This window comes from Oryctolagus cuniculus, chromosome 1, assembly GCF_964237555.1.
Source record: "Oryctolagus cuniculus chromosome 1, mOryCun1.1, whole genome shotgun sequence".
NCBI classification, from domain to species: domain Eukaryota; kingdom Metazoa; phylum Chordata; class Mammalia; order Lagomorpha; family Leporidae; genus Oryctolagus; species Oryctolagus cuniculus.
This window is the reverse complement of record NC_091432.1, coordinates 60,791,590-60,811,274: the sequence shown is the minus strand read 5'-3', so window position 1 is coordinate 60,811,274 and position 19,685 is coordinate 60,791,590. Positions and strand designations below refer to the sequence as shown.

General features: G+C 38.8%; 1 protein-coding gene across 1 annotated transcript; it reads right to left on the bottom strand.

Moving 5' to 3' along the window:
- Positions 1-12,382: 12,382 nt before the first annotated feature.
- Positions 12,383-15,623, bottom strand: LOC100352131 (olfactory receptor 56A1). The gene has a single exon (XM_051823225.2). The coding sequence runs from the start codon at positions 15,578-15,580 to the stop codon at positions 14,639-14,641; it is 942 nt and encodes a 313-aa protein (XP_051679185.2). The 5' UTR covers positions 15,581-15,623; the 3' UTR covers positions 12,383-14,638.
- Between the last annotated feature and the right edge of the window lie 4,062 nt (positions 15,624-19,685).

The window sequence follows — 19,685 nt, the reverse complement described above, 5'->3', positions numbered from 1 at the left end:
ACTTAGAACATAAAAAATTAGCAAATCTCTAATATTTTACAGATGAGAAGTAAGTTCAAATTCAGTGTCACTACAAAAGAAGTCACTATCAGATACTCGTTTCATAAATAGTTGTGGGGAGATTGATTGAAAAAGGCACAACTTAGCCAGCGCCGCAGCTCACTTGGCTAATCCTCCAGCTGCGGCGCTGGTACCCGGGGTTCTAGTCCCGGTTGGGGTGCCGGTTCTGTCCCCAATTGCTCCTCTTCCAGTCCAGCTCTTTGCTGTGGCCCGAGAAGGCAGTGGAGGATGGCCCAAGTGCTTGGGCCCTACATCCGCATGGGAGACCAGGAGGAAGCACCTGGCTCCTGGCTTCGGATCAGTGCAACGCACCGGCCATGGCTGCCATTTGGGGGGTGAACCAATGGAAGGAAGACCTTTCTCTCTGTCTAACTCTGCCTGTCAAAAAAAAAAAAAAAAAAAGGTACAACTGCCCCCACCACCACTACCAAGAGCAAAACTCATTTTAAAAAATGATTAGGACATAAAAACAATGGTCAAGAGAGATCCTCCCAGAGAACATAACCAGTGTCTAATCGCATGACAGGATATAAAACTTCCAAAACCTGCTCCCAGTGTATTGCAGCTTTACTACTGGTAAGTTACTGCTTAACTGAATTCTGTCTTTCACTCCAGTTGGGAATACTTATTACTAAACATATGGAGGGAAGGGAAACATCATTGATCCAAGAGGAATCATACATGGGCCTGCTGGAGAGGGAAACACATAGCTAAATTCTCAGACTTTGTGATGAACACAGTGACCAGATGAGAGTTTAGTATCTCTCACTCTCATTCTTGCTCTGCCTCTCAAATAAATAAACTTTCAAAGAGTCAAGCAGTATAATTTATATATGAGGAGTCTGGGCAATGGAATATCAGAAAAAATTCTGCATATTTCTCCCAGTTAGGGCCCCTGAGACTTGCCACAAGATCCTGTACATTCGAGGGCTGGTGTTGTGGCAGCCACTGCCTGTGATGCCAGTATCCTATATGGTGCCAGTTCAAGTTGCCGGTTCAAGTTACGCCTACTCTACCTCCAATCCGGCTCCCTGTTAATGCACCTGGGAAATGTAGTGGAAAATATCCCAAGTGTCTGGGCCCCTGCACCCATGTGGGAGACCCAGATGAAGCTCCTGGCTCCTGGCTTCAGATTGGCCCAGTTCTGACCATTGCAGAGTGAACCAGCAGATGGAAGCCTTTCTCTCTCTCTCTCTCTCTCTCTCTCTCTCTCTAACTCTGCCTTTCAAATAAATAAAATAAATTCTTAAAGGAAAAAAGGACAAGAAAATCAGAACGTAAATTATTATGTGTGCTTCGTTTTTTAAATTAGTCACTCAAATTCCCATGTACCCTGCCAGTAGGAAATATATTATGTTCCAGAAGTCACCTACTGCCCCATCCCCTAAATACCAGAGAATTCCATGAGTTTTCTGAATATATAGAGTTGCAGTCTGATTTCAAGCATCACCAAACAAGTTATTCACTCCTGTACTGCTATTCCAGCAAATAACCACAAGGGGACACTGCTGACTTGCCAACAATGCAGAGTTCCCTTACTCTTGGTAATAATGCTGTTCCTGTTCCTGCTCTAGAGCTATACAACCATGATGTTCCAAACTCAGTCTCTGAGGTCAGAGCTCATTGCCTCACTAATATTTTTAAAATATACTCCAAAGCACAATATAATACCCATCCAGATGGCTGTGTATAGAGAAACTTTCTATGGTACATGGAAAACATAATCTTGCTCTTCAACAACACTTGGGTCTTTGTTATGAGCAGTGGCACCCAAAAAAAGACTGCCCTTTTCCTCTAGACAATTTAATCTTAAATTTTTATTTATTTACTTTGATTTTATTTGAAATGCAAAGATAGAGATATACACAGAGAGTGATATTTCATCTGCATGTTCACTCCCCAAATGCACACAACAGCTAGGACTGGGCAAAGCCGGGAGCCCAGAACGCAATCCAAGTCTCCCATGTGTGTGGCAAGGACCCAAGTACTTGTAACTCCAGAAAATTTAATTCCAGAGGACTTGTTACTCTATATTGCTACTGGGTCTTGATTTAAATCTGTTTCGTACTAAATAGCAGTGTTCAGTGGTATCAGATCTTCCCTCCCAAAAGACTATATCTTTTTTTGGACAGGCAGAGTGGTCAGTGAGAGAGAGAGAGACGAGAGACAGAGAGAAAGGTCTTCCTTTTCCGTTGGTTCACCCCCCAGTAGCCGCTCCAGCGGCACTCTGCGGCCGGCGCAAGGCACCAATCCAAAGCCAGGAGCCACATGCTTCTCCTGGTCTCCCATGCAGGTGCAGGGCCCAAGCACTTGGGCCATCCTCCACTGCACTCCAGGGCCACAGCAGAGAGCTGCACTGGAAGAGGAGCAACCGGGACAGAATCCGGCACCCCAACTGGGACTAGAACCAGGGATGCTAGCGCCACAGGAGAAGGATTAGCCTAGTGAGCCGCGGTGCCAGCTATCCAAAAACCTATATCTTAACAGAAATTTCTCATGCAAATATTACTAATGTGCAAGCCACTTAGGTCTGAGATGAGAGGCTCTTATAGAGCCAATCCCCTCCCCTTTCTCATGTTCTAAATACACATTCTTCCAGTACAACTGGAACATAGTCAGTCTATAATAGCAAAGAGATTCTTCATCGATTTTCTCAATTAAAACCTAAAATGAGTTTAATTTATGCTATACTTCATTCTATCTATCCATGACCATGTTCATAGACTTTTACTAAAAGAACATTTCCTATGCCATGGGAACTTATGGCAGAAGTGTATCTGCCCTTCAAGATACAGATCTTTGAATTATCCTTCCCTCTCCATCTTCTTTTCCTCTCTGTGGATTCACCCCCAAAGCCTTTCTAAGACCACTGTGACCATTTCTTCAATCAGATGCACTGGACTTGCCAATTCTGTGAGAAATCTGTGGTCCTCTTTAAAAAAAAAAAAGATTTATTTATTTACTTGAAAGTCAGAATTACACAGAGAGAGAAAAAGAGGCAGAGAGAGAAAGAGGTCTTCCATCCACTGGCTCACTCACCAGTTGGCCACAATGGCCAGAGCTGTGCCAATCCCAAGCCAGGAGCCAGGAACATCTTCCGGGTATCCCATGTGGGTGCAGTGCCCCAAGGACTTGAGCCATCTTCTACTGCTTTCCCAGCAGAGAGCTGGATCAGAAGTGGGGCAGTCAGGACCCAAGCTTGCGCCTATATGGGATGCCGGCACCATAGGCAGTGGCTTTACCTGCTGCACCACAGCACTGGCCCCTCTGTGGTCCTGTTAATCTCTCTCCTTCAACCCAGAACATAGAGCCAATCCTATACGTGCAGTTTACCCATGTCTTATATTCACAGCTCTAATGACATGAAACCAGAAATTTAATGTAGACATAATTGTTAACTCTTCACTTTAGCACTTCAATGTCATAAGAGAATGTGTGCTGATGTGCAATATTTGTGTTGGTTTTGTAAGGGTTGAGCAAGGGTCTGTTGAACATTATATTCTTTACAAATCTGTACAAGTTGATAGTTTCTGTCCTTGAGTCCAACTATTTGAGTCGAGCTCCTCTTCATTATTTTGGCCATTTGCTTCGAACTAAGGAAGACTGATCCATGAATGAAGATCTGAATTTTGACTAACCAATAGCAACTCATCTTTCACTTCATTCTGGTTTTGCACCTTGGTTAAAGTGTGACAGAGGTAGAGAAAGTACTCCTGGGGAGGCCAACAGAGTGGACAAAAGATTTGAAAAGATCACCTAATTACAAATTATCATATTTTTATGGGATGTATCCCTGTTAGGATTATTTTTAAAACTAATTTATAATTATCTTTTTAATATTATATTTATAATTATCTTCAGAAGACTTATCATACACAGATACTGGTTCACTGCAAGTGCTCAAAATACGTGAGCTTTGATTTTCATTATTACTGCTATCATTTTTGTTAGTATATCAGGATATTAGAAATTATTAGTCTCATTTAGGAAATCAGTGTTGTAATTGGCCTTTGTGTCCTCTCAGTTTCAGTAGGAAGGTAGTGGTAGATAAAAGCTATTCTAGCAGTGGCCATCAAAGAAGGTACTTTTCTCTGAAGGGAAGAGAGAACTTCCACTTTGCTTATGGCCTTGTCTAAACACTGACAAGAGTATGTGGATTCAAAAGGCTTCCATAGCCTTGGCAGCTTATGTCAAGAGCCTTGGCTGGTCACTGACATCACACATAAGCGTGGTAATTGTTAAAATTAACAACAGGAGTCATTGTGCAATAACTTGCCATGCAGGACCTCTGTCCTCAATGAATTGTATTATGAGAGTTATCTGTAAAATTTGTTCTCAAACAGTTGTGTGTGTGTGTGTACAAACTGTTGAAATCTTTACTTAGTTTAGAGTTGGTTTTATGTGTATAAAGTTAATTAAAAATGAATCTTAATGGAGAATGGGACTGGGAATGGAAGAGGGGAGAGATGGAGGGGTGGGAGTGTGGGTGAGAGGGCAGGTATGGTGGGAAGAATCACTGTATTCCTAAAGTTGTACTTATGAAATTTGTATTCCTTAAATAAAAGGTTTCTTGGGGAAAAGAAAAAAAGAAAAAAAAAACGATTCTAGCAACTGTGAGATGGAGAGAAGCCCTATTAGAGAATTCCCTCTATAAAATGATAAATATTGGGTTACATCAGTTACCTAAGGGTATAAGAGCCCCTTCTTATTTGCCAATAGATGTCATGTTTTCTTTTCTGCTGTATCAACAGGAAGAAACTCTGTTCCTAGAGTCCACATCAGCACTGTATTGCAGTTACTCTATTTCCTACATTATGAGGTAGCTGACCTCTGCTCCTGCTGCCAGATTAATGTCAAGTTCCTTCATAACTATGAGCATTGCTCCTATAACACGATATCATGTCTCTTCAGCCACACCCACTGGGAGACTTGATGCTATCTCTAGTGTCCTGGGAGCAACCATGCACTGCAGGATGATGTTACAACTGCCCCTCAGTAATCATAAGCTTTGACTCAGAACCTGTTGGAATTGTGTCAGTTGTTAACATGTCTCTTAGTCCCAAACCTTCTATCCATGCAGTGTTTTGTGACGCTGGGACTGAGGCTCTTCTTTGTTAGAGGTCTCTTCTTAGTCTCTACCTACAGAAAGTCACAGAAAAACTGGAAGGTAGAAGTCAGGGCAGAAGATCCCTGCTCTTTCCTCCCTGTTCCATCCTCCCTGTTCCTGCTATGTCAGCATCTCTCAGCAATGACTCTTCATCTATCAGTGCAGGTAATTCTAGTCTCTACATGTGTTTGTTTATTTGTTGGTTGATGGGTTTTGGTTTAACTCAAAGATTCAGCCTCACCAAACTCTCTCAAAAGTTTAGTACCAGCAGGGCAGAATCCCACCTTTAGCGGTTTCAGTCCCAGTTCTAAGGGGCACCTCCTCCGAGCTTCTGTGCCACTACTATTAGCTGGGGCAGTATCAGTCCCCAGTAGTCAAAGCCACAGTCCTATGGCTCAAGGGTTCCCCCTGCCAACCCTTGAGACTCTAATGACACAAGATTTTTCCAAGTAAAGGCTCTTCCTTTAAGTATCATCTCTGCGCTGTTTCAGAATCTCTTTCTAGAGGCTGCAAAATCTATTTTGGTTTCCATGTCTTCAATACCCACTGAACCAACTGCTTACATAAATCCCCTATACATAATCAATAGGGTTTCTTCTCTCCTGATTGGGCCTTCTTTCATCCATAAACCTAACACTATGCTAAGGCATTCCACTTTCAATAGAGCACTTTGGCAGGCAACAGAGCAAATCAGACTTGTTTTCTGTTCACTGTAAGAGTAGCTTCAACATATAGTGGAAGTTGTAAAACCATTGTCCTAGTCAGTTTACCCATTCATGTCACCTCTCCCATCCCTCTCTCCACATGTTCTCATTTTCAAGACTCTGCCCATCAGGGAAATGCAAATAAAAAGCAAAACGAGGTACCACCTCACCCAATTAGAATGGTTATTATCAAAAAGACACAAAATAACAAATTCTGAGGATGGGGAGGAAGGGGGACACTTATACACTGTTGATGGGAGTATTAATTAGTACAAGTGTTATGGAGAAAAGAATGGAGGTTCCTCAAAAAATGATAAATAGAACTATCGTATGATCCAGCAATCCCACTACTGGGTACATATCTGAAGGAAATGCAACCAATAAGTTGAAGAGAAATCTGCACTCATGTTTATTATAATATTATTCACAATAGCCATGATATGAAATCAATCTAAATGTCTATCAACAGGTAAATGAATACAGAAAATGTGTTACATATATTCAATGTAATATTACTCAGCTATAAAAATATAAAATAAAATCCCGAGGCTTGCAAAAAGATAGATGGAAATTGAGGTCATTATGTTAAAGGCAATAAACCATACACAGAAAGAAAAATAACACCTGTTTTCTCTCAAATGTAGAAACTGAAGCTGCATATATTCAAAATGAATTTAAAGTGGAATATTAATAAGAAAAAGTAGATCATGTCATTAGCAACAACATAGATGGAATCTGGGAAAATAATATTAAGTAAAATAAGCCAACCATAGAAAGACAAACACAGTATAATCTCACATATATGTGAAAACCGAAAAGGTTGATCTTACAAAAGCAGAGAGTAGATTGGTGTTTACCAGAGGCATGGGTGTCTACTGAAAAGGATGAGGTTGGAATTTGTTGATCAAAGGATATATAATTGTGGGTAAATAGGTTAAATATTTTTTGAAATGTCCAAAATAGGAAAAAATATAGAATAGAAAGCAGATGCCTGGGGCTTGGGCTGGGGCTGGGGTTGGTGGAGGGGGAAGGCAGACAGGGAGATAATAAATAAGGGTTCCTTGCCTCTCCTTACATGGTTCAAGTAGAGATAGGCAAGAAGAAGAAACAACTATTTCTTGAGGAACCGTTTCAAACCTAGGTACTATATAATTACATCTAAATAATTTAATCTTCAAGATGTCCCATGTGTATTATTACTTCCCTTTACATAGTATAAAATGAGATACTTGTAAGAAGGGAAAATGCCAACTATCATACATGTAGGAAGTAGCAGAATAGGGATTAATATGCAGGCTTGGGAACCCAGATTCTTCAGAAACTCCCCTTCAACTTCAACTGAAGGTGGAGATCCTGCTTCTTGCCACTCTCCTCTGGTCTATGTTTTTTTTTTTTCTTTCCAGCTGCTTACAGGTATTTCCTGCCTAGAATTACTTATTTGAGGGCCACGGGGTTCTGAGAGGTTGAGACAAGTCCTTCCTGACAGTATCTGCAGGATAGCATGCAGAGTGTCACAACAGCATAAAGCAATGCCCACTTCCTCTTTCTCACACACATCACTATTTTGGGGAGAGTATTTTTAAAATTATTTTTATTCTTTTTTTTTTTTTTTGACAGGCAGAGTGGACACTGAGAGAGAGAGACAGAGAGAAAGGTCTTCCTTTTTCCGTTGGTTCACCCCTCCAGTTGCTGCTGTGGCCGGCGCACCACGCTGATCCGAAGCCAGAAGCCAGGTGCTTCTCCTGGTCTCCCATGCGGGTGCAGGACCCAAGCACTTGGGTCATCCTCCACTGCCTTCCTGGGCCACAGCAGGAGCTGGACTGGAAGAGGGGCAACCGGGACAGAATCCAGCACCCTGACCGGGACTAGAACCTGGGGTGCCGGCGCCGCAAGCGGAGGATTAGCCTATTGAGCCGCAGCACCGGCCATTTTTATTCTTTTGACTGACATATAGTAATTGTACATTGTGGTGGAATGAGAAGGCCATGTCAAGGTGGCCGCTGGCAAGCAAGCCTCAGTTACTCAGGAATGGCTTTGAAACCCACCTGGCAATGGAGCCTGCCTGGCAACAGGCTGTGATTGGATGGTTTTGGAAACTGCCTGGCAACAGACTGCTATTGGTTGGGGCATAGACCGTCCCTTGACCAGATTGGCTGGTCTGGCTATATAAGATGTTGTACCAACTGAAATAAACGAGTCTGCGGGCTGCTTGCTTCAAGCCCGCTTTCACCCGACTCCCAGGGTCTGTGTGGTGACTCCGCGCCTCTTGCCCCCACCACGCTCCTCCTCTCAGAAATGAATCCACTGCAACATTGTTGAGAAATCAACTGCAATAGTACATATTTATAGGATACACTGTGATGTTTTGATTCATGTATACATTATGAGATGATTAAATCAGGATAATTAACGTATTCATCATTTAGGCAGCTCAAATTTGTGATGATAAATTTAATGTGAAATCAATCTTTATTATTCAGATATTTTTCCTAGCAAGTTTCAAACTTGCAGAAGAGACATACATTTGTATATAAATTGACTTTGGTTTTCTGAAGGAACTACAATGAAGGGAAAATAAAAATTCTGGGCTATTACCATCAGAGTCAGTAATTCTCGGCCATAGGATCTAACCTGGCCAAAGAATAAAGCCAAGAAAATGATGAATAAAGGATGATGGGGATTCTGTCTTGCTAGTCTTGATGTCCAAAAAAGGATATATGAAATATGAACCTGCGATTAGAAGGCAATCAAGATTAGAATATGTCAAATCTAAGATTTTGGAGTGGATCAACCACCACAATAAGTCAAATTCAACAAGAAAAGTTTGGGGCACAGGCTGAACTAAATCGACAATCATACCCAGTTTTTCCAGCAATGGGACTTCCACTGCATTATTTCATCAAATGATACTCTGATGAAAAATAAATACATATAAGTGAAGTATTCAATTATAGAAGGAGCTACATAAAGTATAATTATAAACTGTTAATTTAGGGCAAATCTGAGAGAAGTTTCACAAAGAATGTGTCCAAGAGAGAAAGAATTTGATCTAAGTTTTTATTTTTAACATTTAGTATTGCCCTACTGATCTTAGACAAATAACTTAGGTAATAAATAATATATTTCATTTCTTTGTTGTCTTATCTCTAGTGGACATCACTGCTTAGAAGGAGCTTGAAGTAGAGAATGGGCATACATGTATTCTCTTGGTGCCCATTTGTAAATGTGTGTGGGGTTGGTGTGATTCTAATAACCTGCTATTTAGATGGGACTCCCTGTCCCTTTCTACTGTGCAGGAGGACTAGACCCATCCGTAATAGATACAGTGAAGAGAACAAAGAGAAAGCAACTGAGTGGGCAAGCAGGGCATGACCTGTGTCTGCTGAAAACTTAGCAACACAGCCCTGTTCACTTTTGCTGGGAAGATGCACTGGGGACACAACAGACCTGCAAAGATAGCACTAGAACTGATTAGTAGCCAAAACTGAGATTTCAAAAGGGATGCTACCATCGAGCCAACAGGAACTGAAAGGCTGCTTTGTGGCTCCCAGTCTTCTCATCCTTACTTTTCCCGTTTCTCCGTGAGTTTCTAATTGGTGACCTTTACAAGTGTCCATGAATTCATTAACTTCTTATACGTGTATCCTTATAAATAATGATGCATTTCTGTCATCAATTCAATGCTCATCCTTCGATTTTTTACTGTAAAACAGCACAGTCAAGAGAAGTTTTAAATTGTTTCCTATGAGTATAAAATAATATATCTACACTCTAAAATTCAAATTATGTAATGCTGTGTATTATTTAAAATCTATTTAAATCCCAACCATCAGAAATTGCTAAACAGTGTGTTGAGTATTTTCATCTACGCTTTTTAATGCACACAGAAAATGTATGTGTACACAGCTAGGTTGATAAAAAGTTTATGCAAATGATATAATCTTGTACCAACCTCACTTGCTGTAATAAACTAGTATATTGCACACCTTTACACTAGACCCACCTAATTTACATTCTGCAGCTCTATAGTATGTTTTATTCTCTAAGATTGTGGTCTCTCTGGTCAGGCACTGACTTCCCTTAGTAATACTGGGCTACTGCTAAGATCTGCATGCTGGTTGCTGTGAGCTCCACTCCCTTCTTTGTTACCAGCTGACCTCAGGTGGTCTGGCCCTATGGATTCCCCAGGGTCCCTCAGGAGCTGAGACAGAAGTGAGATTCCTGGGATGTGCCTTAGAATACTGGGGAAACTGAATCTACCTTTAGGTTCTTTGTGCCCACTGGAGAAGCTGTAGGCCCAGGGGATCCCTCACACACACTGCCTTCTGGATAAGGGGTGAAGTGGCCAAAGAGAAACTGGTTCTCTTCCCCTTCTAATGCAGCTCTCTTGAGATCTGCGGTCCAGCAAATTGTTCTATTCTCACCTCCATGTTCTGAGAATTTTTTTAATTCAAATTGTAGATGTTTGCTTCTTTTTTCTTTCTTTCTTTCCTTCTTTCTTCCTAATATTTTTGATTAACACATAATACATGTAAATTTTTATGAAGTACAGTGCAATATTTCATCACATGTATACAGTGTAAACTGATCAAAATAGGTGATTAGCATTTCCATTTCTTTACATTTTCTTTGTGTTCAGAAACTATGTCCTCCTCTATTTCTTCATAGAAGATATAATACATTATTGTGAACCATTGACAACTTCATAAAGTTTATGGCAAAAAAAAAATCTTGCCTGTGGATAGTTACTTGTTGGACATCCTCTTAGGAAGACTGAAGCCATGAATCCTTTATTCCACCATTTGCTGACGTCACTCTTAAGCACTGTTGTTCTGAGATCCTTTAAGTTCTTCTCTCTTCCTTGATTTTAGTGTTGTTCCAGATGTCCAGTTTTACGAGGAAAGGTAGCAGTAACCTGGGCATGCTCATATCATTTTTAAGACAAATGCTTTTAAATTTCTCCATTTTGATGACCATGAAGTATTTGATAAAGAGGTACACCATATTAAGGATTTTTCTTTAACTTTCAGAAAAAATTTAAATTATAAATAGATATTATATTTTATCAGTTTTTCTCCATTGTTAGAGATAATCATGTAATCTGCAGCAATGTATTAATAAAAATTAAAATCTGATATCAAAATTATTAATTTTCCTAGAATGGAACTTTATTGATCCAAATGATTTGATTCATTATTCTGTTAGAATAATTTTTATAAGAATGTTCACCCATAAATCTAAGCAGCAATTTTTAAAAAAAAACTAATTTTTTTCTCTTTTTTCTTAACTTTTATTTAATGAATATAAATGTCCAAAGTACAGCTTATGGATTACAATGGCTTCCCCCCCATACCGTCCCTCCCACCCGCAACCCTCCCCTTTCCCACTCCCTCTCCCCTTCCATTCACATCAAGATTCATTTTCAATTATCTTAATATACAGAAGATCAGCTTAGTATACATTAAGTAAAGATTTCAACAGTTTGCTCCCACACAGAAACATAAAGTGAAAAATAATAGATGATTTTTTTTAAATGATGATGAAATCAGATCAGACCTATTGTCATGTTTAATCCCAGTGAGGGTCAAGTTGGGAATTGATAATTTCTTTTTTTTTTTTTTACAGAAGATCAGTTTAGTATGCATTAAGTAAAGATTTCAACAGTTTGCACCCCCATAAAAACACAAAGTGAAATATACTGTTTGAGTACTCGTTATAGCATTAAGTCTCAATGTACAGCACATTAAGGACAGAGATCCTACATGAGGAGTAAGTACACAGTGACTCCTGTTGTTGACTTTACAAATTGACACTCCTGTCTATGGCATCAGTAATCTCCCTATGCTCCAGTCATGAGTTTCCAAGGCTATGGAAGCCCTCTGAGTTCTCCGACTCTTATCTTGTTTAGACAAGGTCATAGTCAAAGTGGAGGTTCTCTCCTCCCTTCAGAGAAAGGTACCTCCTTCTTTGAAGACCTGTTCTTTCCACTGGGATCTCACTCACAGAGATCTTTTGCCAGAGTGTCTTGGCTTTCCATGCCTGAAATACTCTCATGGGCTTTTCAGCCAGATCCGAATGCCTTTAGGGCTGATTCTGAGGCCAGAGTGCTATTTAGGACATCTGCCATTCTATGAGTCTGCTGAGTATCTCACTTCCCATGTTGGATCACTCTCCCCTTTCTTTATTCTATCGGTTAGTGTTAGCAGGTACTAGACTTGTTTATGTGCTCCCTTTGACTCTTAGTCCTTTCATTATGATCAATTGTGAACTGAAATTGATCACTTGGAATAGTGAGATGGCATTGGTACATACCACCTTGATGGGATTGAATTGGAATCCCCTGGTATGTTTCTTACTCTACCATTTGGGGCAAGTCAGCTTGAGCATGTCCCAAATTATACATCTCTTCCCTCTCTTATTCCCACTCTTATGTTTAACAGGGATCACATTTTAGTTAATTTTCAACACTTAAGAATAACTGTGTGATAATTACAGAATTAAACCAGTCATATTAAGTAGAACAGACAAAAAAAACTACTAAGAGGGATAATGTATTAAGTTGTTCATTAACAGTCAGGGCTATGCTGATCAAGTCACCGTTTCTCATAGTGTCCATTTCACTTCAACAGGTTTCCTTTTTGGTGTTCAGTCAGTTGTCACCAATCAGGGAGAACATATGGTATTTGTCCCTTTGGGACTGGCTTACTTCACTCAGCATGATGTATTCCAGATTCCTCCATTTTGACAAGCTGAAGTCAGTCTTGAGTATATAGAATCCCAACTTCTATCTCCATCCTGATCTCATGGTTGGATTTGTGGCTACACAAGCTTCATCCTTCTCCACATTTGGGAGAGCTCTGTTTAACAGCTGAAAACAGCCTTAGGAAAACTATGTACACAAAGAAGGGAATGCCCCTCTAAGGGACCAGAGGTCGGGATGATTTGGAGACTCCAGAGCAAATCTAAGAAAGTTGAAGAAAATAGATTTTAAGACTGGGAGAAGAGCAGTGATGTCCAGAAATGGGAAATCAAGTAAGATATGACTAATTCAGGACCTCCAGGATAAGGATAGCATTTAGATTTTCTTATAAGTGAAAAATCTACCAATCTTTCATTCTTACATGTGCAACTAACTCAAAACTAACTTGTGTGTGCAATTAACTCAAAATTAATATGAGTGTCTCAGGGAAGACCATATAACTACTAATCTTTTCTCACAGGGTTAAATAAAGACAATGACATGACCAGGACCCCAAGTCAATTATATGTCATTCTGGGGACCTCAATCTCTGTCTTTAATAATAAGAAGAGAAGCTTATGCCAGTATTCCTTAAATACCACAGTGGCATTGACTAAACTCACAGAAATATTTGCATGCAAACTTGAAAATGTAGTTATCTTTCTCTCTCTTCTCACCTACTCCACATATCAAATGCATGATCAGGTCTGGCCATTCTTTCAAGAAAAATAAAATATTTTCTAATCTTTCATGCCCTTTGCAATCAAAGGAATAAAGCAATTCCCACCATTCACCAAATGCTCATTATACTCTAATGCCATATTATATATACATATATATATATTCATCTAATATTTGCAAGTTGCCATTCAAGAGACATTTCATAGAACAAAAAAGATAATATTTTTTAAAAAGTAAGTACTAGTACTCTCTTTATTTAAAATGTCTTTGATTTAAGAAGGTATGGAATGTACTCACCAGAACCAGTGGATAAGGACCAAGAAATAGAGTGGCCCTTGCTTTCACTTTATGGAATTTTGCAAATAAAGGTCAATATATGACCTTTGGATAAGCTTCTTGGGTGGCCCTGAAACTTCAATTCCCTATTATTTATGTAAATAAAGACATTGCTGCCTACCAACTACATAATTTATTTCCTTACCTAGTTTCATTACATTATGATGTCCAGAGTTTAACTATTTTCCATACTTATACACCTCTCACTGGAAATTCTTGAGTTCCAGATTCCAGACCACATGGGATGAAGCTTTCAATATAAAAAACAATCTCCAATACCACCACAGTCAATTTTGCCACTGCCCACATCCCTGGTCTTCTCATTTCCCATCTCTACCTCCATGTGGGTTCTCAGCAGCCTAGCCTTTCCATTAAAAATGTACAGATGTGTGAGGCTTCTGCTGAGCATATACCGGTAAAATTGTTATTATTATTTTATTATTTTTATTATTATTTTCCTTTTGTGAAAGATGCTTGAGCTGTGATGGTCAGAAAAAGGTAGTGATGACATATCTGAAAGATCCTTGGATCTTTCTCAATCTGAAGGCAGCAAAAGATTCATAATAATGACCCAAAGATCACAATCTAAAGAGCAGAGCAAAGAGCTTTCACTCATTTGAGGAAGGAGTGCTGTAGAATGGAAAGGCTAGGGAGTCAGACCTGTGCTGGAATTGATGCTCTACTATTCACTAGAGAAGATAGTTGTATTTCTTCCCAAATTTTGTCTAAGGTATAAAGTGGAAAAATAATCCTACTCTACACAATTTTGTGAGGACAAAACATTTAAAAATTGTAAATATTAAGATACAAAGTTGCATATTATATTATGAATTAGACAAATGAACTTTGGTTAGGTACTAAGAGGTCCACATTAATTGTTGACACTATAGGGGCAGAAAGTAGGCATGAAATACTCAGTACCTGAATATTAATGTATTGTCTGGAGTAACAGATCCTGAAATAGAGGAAATAGCAATAACAAGCGTCTCTATAGACCACCCCTCTCTGTATTCAAAGCCTCCCCTTCAGCAACTTCTGAAATCCCTGTTTTAACTCTTTGGTATGAAATCCATACACAATAGGGTTCAAGGCAGGAGGAATAAGGTGATGAAGGACATTGAGCAGGATGAGGATGTCCATGGGGACACTCTTTCTGGCTACATTTGTCAATACAACCACCAGCAGGATGGTGCTGAAGAATATAATGAGGATGAAGTGGGAGCCACATGTGCTCAAGGCCTTCACTGCAGCCCCCTCGGCTTTGAACCTAAACACAGCCCTTAGAATGAAGGTATAGGAGAGGAAAATGAGAATGAAATCTGATCCCAGCAAGGTCCAACCAGTCACAAATTGGTAGATTCTGTTAAGTGTGAAATTATCACAGGAGAGCCTAGACACAGACAGGTTGCTACAGATGCAGTTCTCAATGACATTTTTTCCACAATAATGAAGCCGAGCAGAGAGAATGGGGACAGGTAAAAGCAGAAAAATATTTCGAGCCACAATGAAGACACTAGCTTTGGCCACAAATTGGTTAGTAATGATGGATGGGTACCGCAGTGGGTGGCAGATGGCCACATAGCGGTCAAAGGCCATGACCATGAATGTGCAGGACTCCATGGTGAGAAAACTGTTCATGATGAACATCTGGAGGAAGCAGGCAGAAAAACTGATGGACCTGAGGTCAAACCAGAAGATGGCCAGGACCTTGGGGATGACAGTGAGGCAGAGCACGATGTCCAGCAGGGAGAGCAGGCTGAGCAGGTAGTACAAGGGTTCATGCAGAGAAGCCTCCAGGCAGATGGTGATCAGGAGGGTGGCGTTGGCCCCCACGGCCACAAAGAAGAGGAGGCTGAGGGGCAGGGACAGCCAGTGCTGCCAACTCTGATAGTTAGGGAAGCAGATGAGGAGGAATTCAGAGACCAGGGCCTTGTTGTTGCTGAGTAATTTCATGAGATAAATCCTAAGATGAGGAAGTTTCACCTGTGTTTATGGATGATATGACACAGGAATTAGATAAATAGAAAACAAAGCTGTCAAAATATTCACCAACACATTCTTCTTCTGAAAATTTATATATATATATATATATATATATATATATATATAAAGACTAATCCCAACTAAAAGCAAATTCAGTGAATATTGATATGAATGGGAAAAGTCTTGGACATTATTTCTGAAGTTAATTTAGAAAAAATAAACTAATATTATAGTAAACAAGATTTCAAAGGAAAATAATAAGTTACCTCATTTAAACATGTTGTAAAGCTACATGTTTCCATGTGATACTAACTTGAGTAATTATAGATCCCATAGGTTTGAAAAACTTGCTAGTTTACAGAGTAATACAGGATTAGTAAATATGCCATAAAATGTTTCTAACCATACAATCCTTTTAGTAAGTATTGCTGACCAAGTTAGTGGTAAAAATTCATTTTTCCTTACCTATTATCATATACCTAAGTAAATTTGAGATTGAAAATTTTATGATATACTCCCAAACCTATTATAAACTAGAAGAAAATAAATGTAAACATTGATTAAATATAAAGAGGACATCCCTCTAAGTTCCTGTCATTCTGATTGATTATAATTCTGGCACAACCCATCCTGAACATATTTAAATCCAGCCTGTACAGGTGTAATGCAATGTTCCTATAGAAAGTTGTGCTCAACAGCACATATTTTCATTAAAATTTATGACCACCAATCCCAAATAAATTATATACTTACTAAAATAACTTTTTCTCATTTATTTATTACTTTATCCATTTCAGGAATTTCTTAAATTTTATTCAAATGCTAAATCTCCTCCTTGTTAAGGTAACTTCTCTAAGTGCTATCCAGTGACAGCAGAAACATTGGATACAAATTCCTCCATTTCCCATAACAGACTCAAGCTCATCGACATCCACATCCTTGTGTTCCTCTTTACACCTAGTAGACCTAAAGAAATATCCTTCCTCCAAAGGGCAATCCCTATACCTTTGATTTAGATTCTATCTACCTTGACCTTCTTATGAAATTTGGCTTATTAATTTTCCAGTTGATCTCCTATATATTCACCCTCTCCTAGCCCCTTTCCATGGATATTCACAATGTTCCAACCTCTCCTATTTTAATTATCATAATCCTATTTGATATTAAGATCATAAGTTCATTTTTGAACAAATATACTAAATCTTTTTCTTCTTCCTCCTTCACAAACTTAACAGACCAAAAGAAGCAAAGAACATCTAAAAGAATAAGTAGTTGTTGGCTTTAGTAGTCCAATTTATAAGTGAACAGTATATGAACAAATGACTCTGAGGATGTGGAAATAGAGCAAACATAATGCCATAGGCATTTTAAAGGAGCAAATGTAATGGCATAGGCAAAGTTTAGACAAGTTAACCTAGAAGAAGAGAGGGTAGAAATTCTAAAATTGCATTGTCTGTCCTGACATAAATGACTAGATAAATTTCACAGAACAAATAAACTTTGAAAGATTTTCAGTATGTTGTGGAGACACAGATTATATATGCAATTTTGATATGTTAAGTTTATGAAATCTGTAACTATTAAAATATGTATGACATGAAATATTGAAGTAGCTTGAATTTATTTAAATGCTCAAAGTCAAAAATAAAGCATTGGAAATCATCAGTGCATACTGAATAGTTGTCAAAACATAGACTTCATAACTTACTTAAGGAGAATATATAGATTAAAATACAAAAATAACCCCATAAGAATGGAACCCTGAAAAACATTGAGATGTAAGTTTATGATCAGAAAATGTAAAGGGGCTGAAAAGGAGAGCCAAAAAGAATGACCAGAGGCATAAATAAATATAATATGGAATGCTCAGATGTGCCCACAAAAAGAATTTTAATAATGGAAGAAAAGAAATCATACATTATATTTGACATTAGGTAATGAAGAACAGTTTTGTGGGAAGAGAAACAGAAGGCAGAAAAACATGACAGCGAAACTTGAGTAAATGGAGACAGGCAAAATGAAGAGTTTGTCTGAAATCTTTACTTCAGCAAACAGCTTTATATGAAGGGCAAAGCCAGTGCAGAGATGTTAACGCAGGGATTTTGTTGTAAGGTTAGTAAAAGAAATTTGAATATTCTTAACTTAAAGGGCAATAGACAATAGAAAGAAAAAATATTAATGGTAAAAAGAAAAGGAAGTAAATAAGAGAAAAATCTTAAGGAAACAGTTATTATTACTATTTAAATACTCTTTAAAACACATCGGTGTCTGATTTTCTTTCCCTTCTTCCCAATCCACCATAAAATCTCTGAATTATATAGATATTGGTTTTGTCTATCTTTTTATCTTGGGCCGTTTGTACCTAATGCTCAATGACACCTGAGACTATGATGTTGCTAGAAGAAAATACAGTGGAAACACTTCAAGACATTGGAGTAGGTGATGACTTCTTAAATAAGACCCCCAAAGCACAGGCAATAAAAAAAATTAGACAAATACAATTATATCAAACTCAACAGCTTCTGTACATCAAAGAAAACAATCAATAGAGTGAAGACACGGCCAACAGAATGGGAAAAAAAAGATTTGTAAGCTACTAATTCAAAAGAAGTTTAATATCCAGAATATATTGGCAAATCAAAAAACTCAGCAACAGCAAAACATAACAAATCCAGTTAAGAAATGTCAAAGGACCTCAATAAAAAGTTCTCAAAAGAAGGATCACGAATAGCCAACAAATACAAAAATAAATAAATAAATAAATAAAAATGCTCAATATCACTGTCAGGGAAATGCAAATCAAAACCACAATGAGATATCAATCATCACCATCAAAATGGCTGTTATTCAAAAGAGAGAGAGAATAACAAATTCTGGCAAGGATGTAGAGAAGGGAATTCTTTTTTTTTTTTTTTTTTTTTGTTTTTGACAGGCAGAGTGGATAGTGAGAGACAGACAGAGAGAAAGATCTTCCTTTTGCCGTTGGTTCACCCTCCAATGGCAGCCACGGCCGGCGCGCTGCGGCCGGCGCACCGCGCTGATCCGATGGCAGGAGCCAGGTACTTATCCTGGTCTCTCATGGGGTGCAAGGCCCAAGTACTTGGGCCATCCTCCACTGCACTCCCTGGCCACAGCAGAGAGCTGGCCTGGAAGAGGGGCAACCGGGACAGAATCCGGCACCCTGACCGGGACTAGAACCCGGTGTGCCGGCGCCGCAAGGCAGAGGATTAGCCTAGTGAGCCACAGCGCCGGCCAGAGAAGGGAATTCTTACATGCTGTTGATATGAAGGTAAATTAGTGTAGTCACTGTGGAAAACAGTAAGGACATCTTAAAAAACTAGAAATAGACTTGCCATGTAATTCAGCAATCCCCTAACTAGAAATACCCCTAAAAGACATGAAAACATTGTATCAAAGAGATAGATACCTGTACCACCATGTTTATAGCAGCACTGTTCACAACAGCCAAAAAGGAACCAACCAAGAACAAAGGTATCCATTATCATACAAAAGGATAAAGAAAACGTGAGATATTTATGCACACTATAATCTGATTTAGCTATAAAAATGATGAGATTCTATCTTCTGCATCAAAATGGTTGCAGTTAGAGGACATCATGTTCAGTGAAATAAGCCAAGCACAGAAACAAACACCACCTGTTCTCCTTTTATGTGGAGGTGAAAATGTTTTCAAAAAATCAAAAAAACAGAAAAAAAAGGAAAAAAATGCCTGTATCAATTTGCTGAAAATACAATTTTATCAAACTTTGTATTAAACCTTTGTCAAACACATTGTTAAGAATTATATATTACTGTAGTTTTAATAACTTTGTGACTATTTAAAAATTCATATGAGTTAAGTTGAACATCTTTTTATTTGGTTATTATTTACAGTCTTTGTGTATTTTCCTGCTTAATTGTGGTCTTTTTTATTTTTTATTTATTTATTTGGTGGAACATTAAAGCCTTTGACTACAATGTAAATTAAAATCATGTTATCTCTGGGCCAGCACCATGGCATAGTGGGTTAAGCCTCTGCCTGCAGTGCTGGCATCCCATATGGGCACTTGTTCGA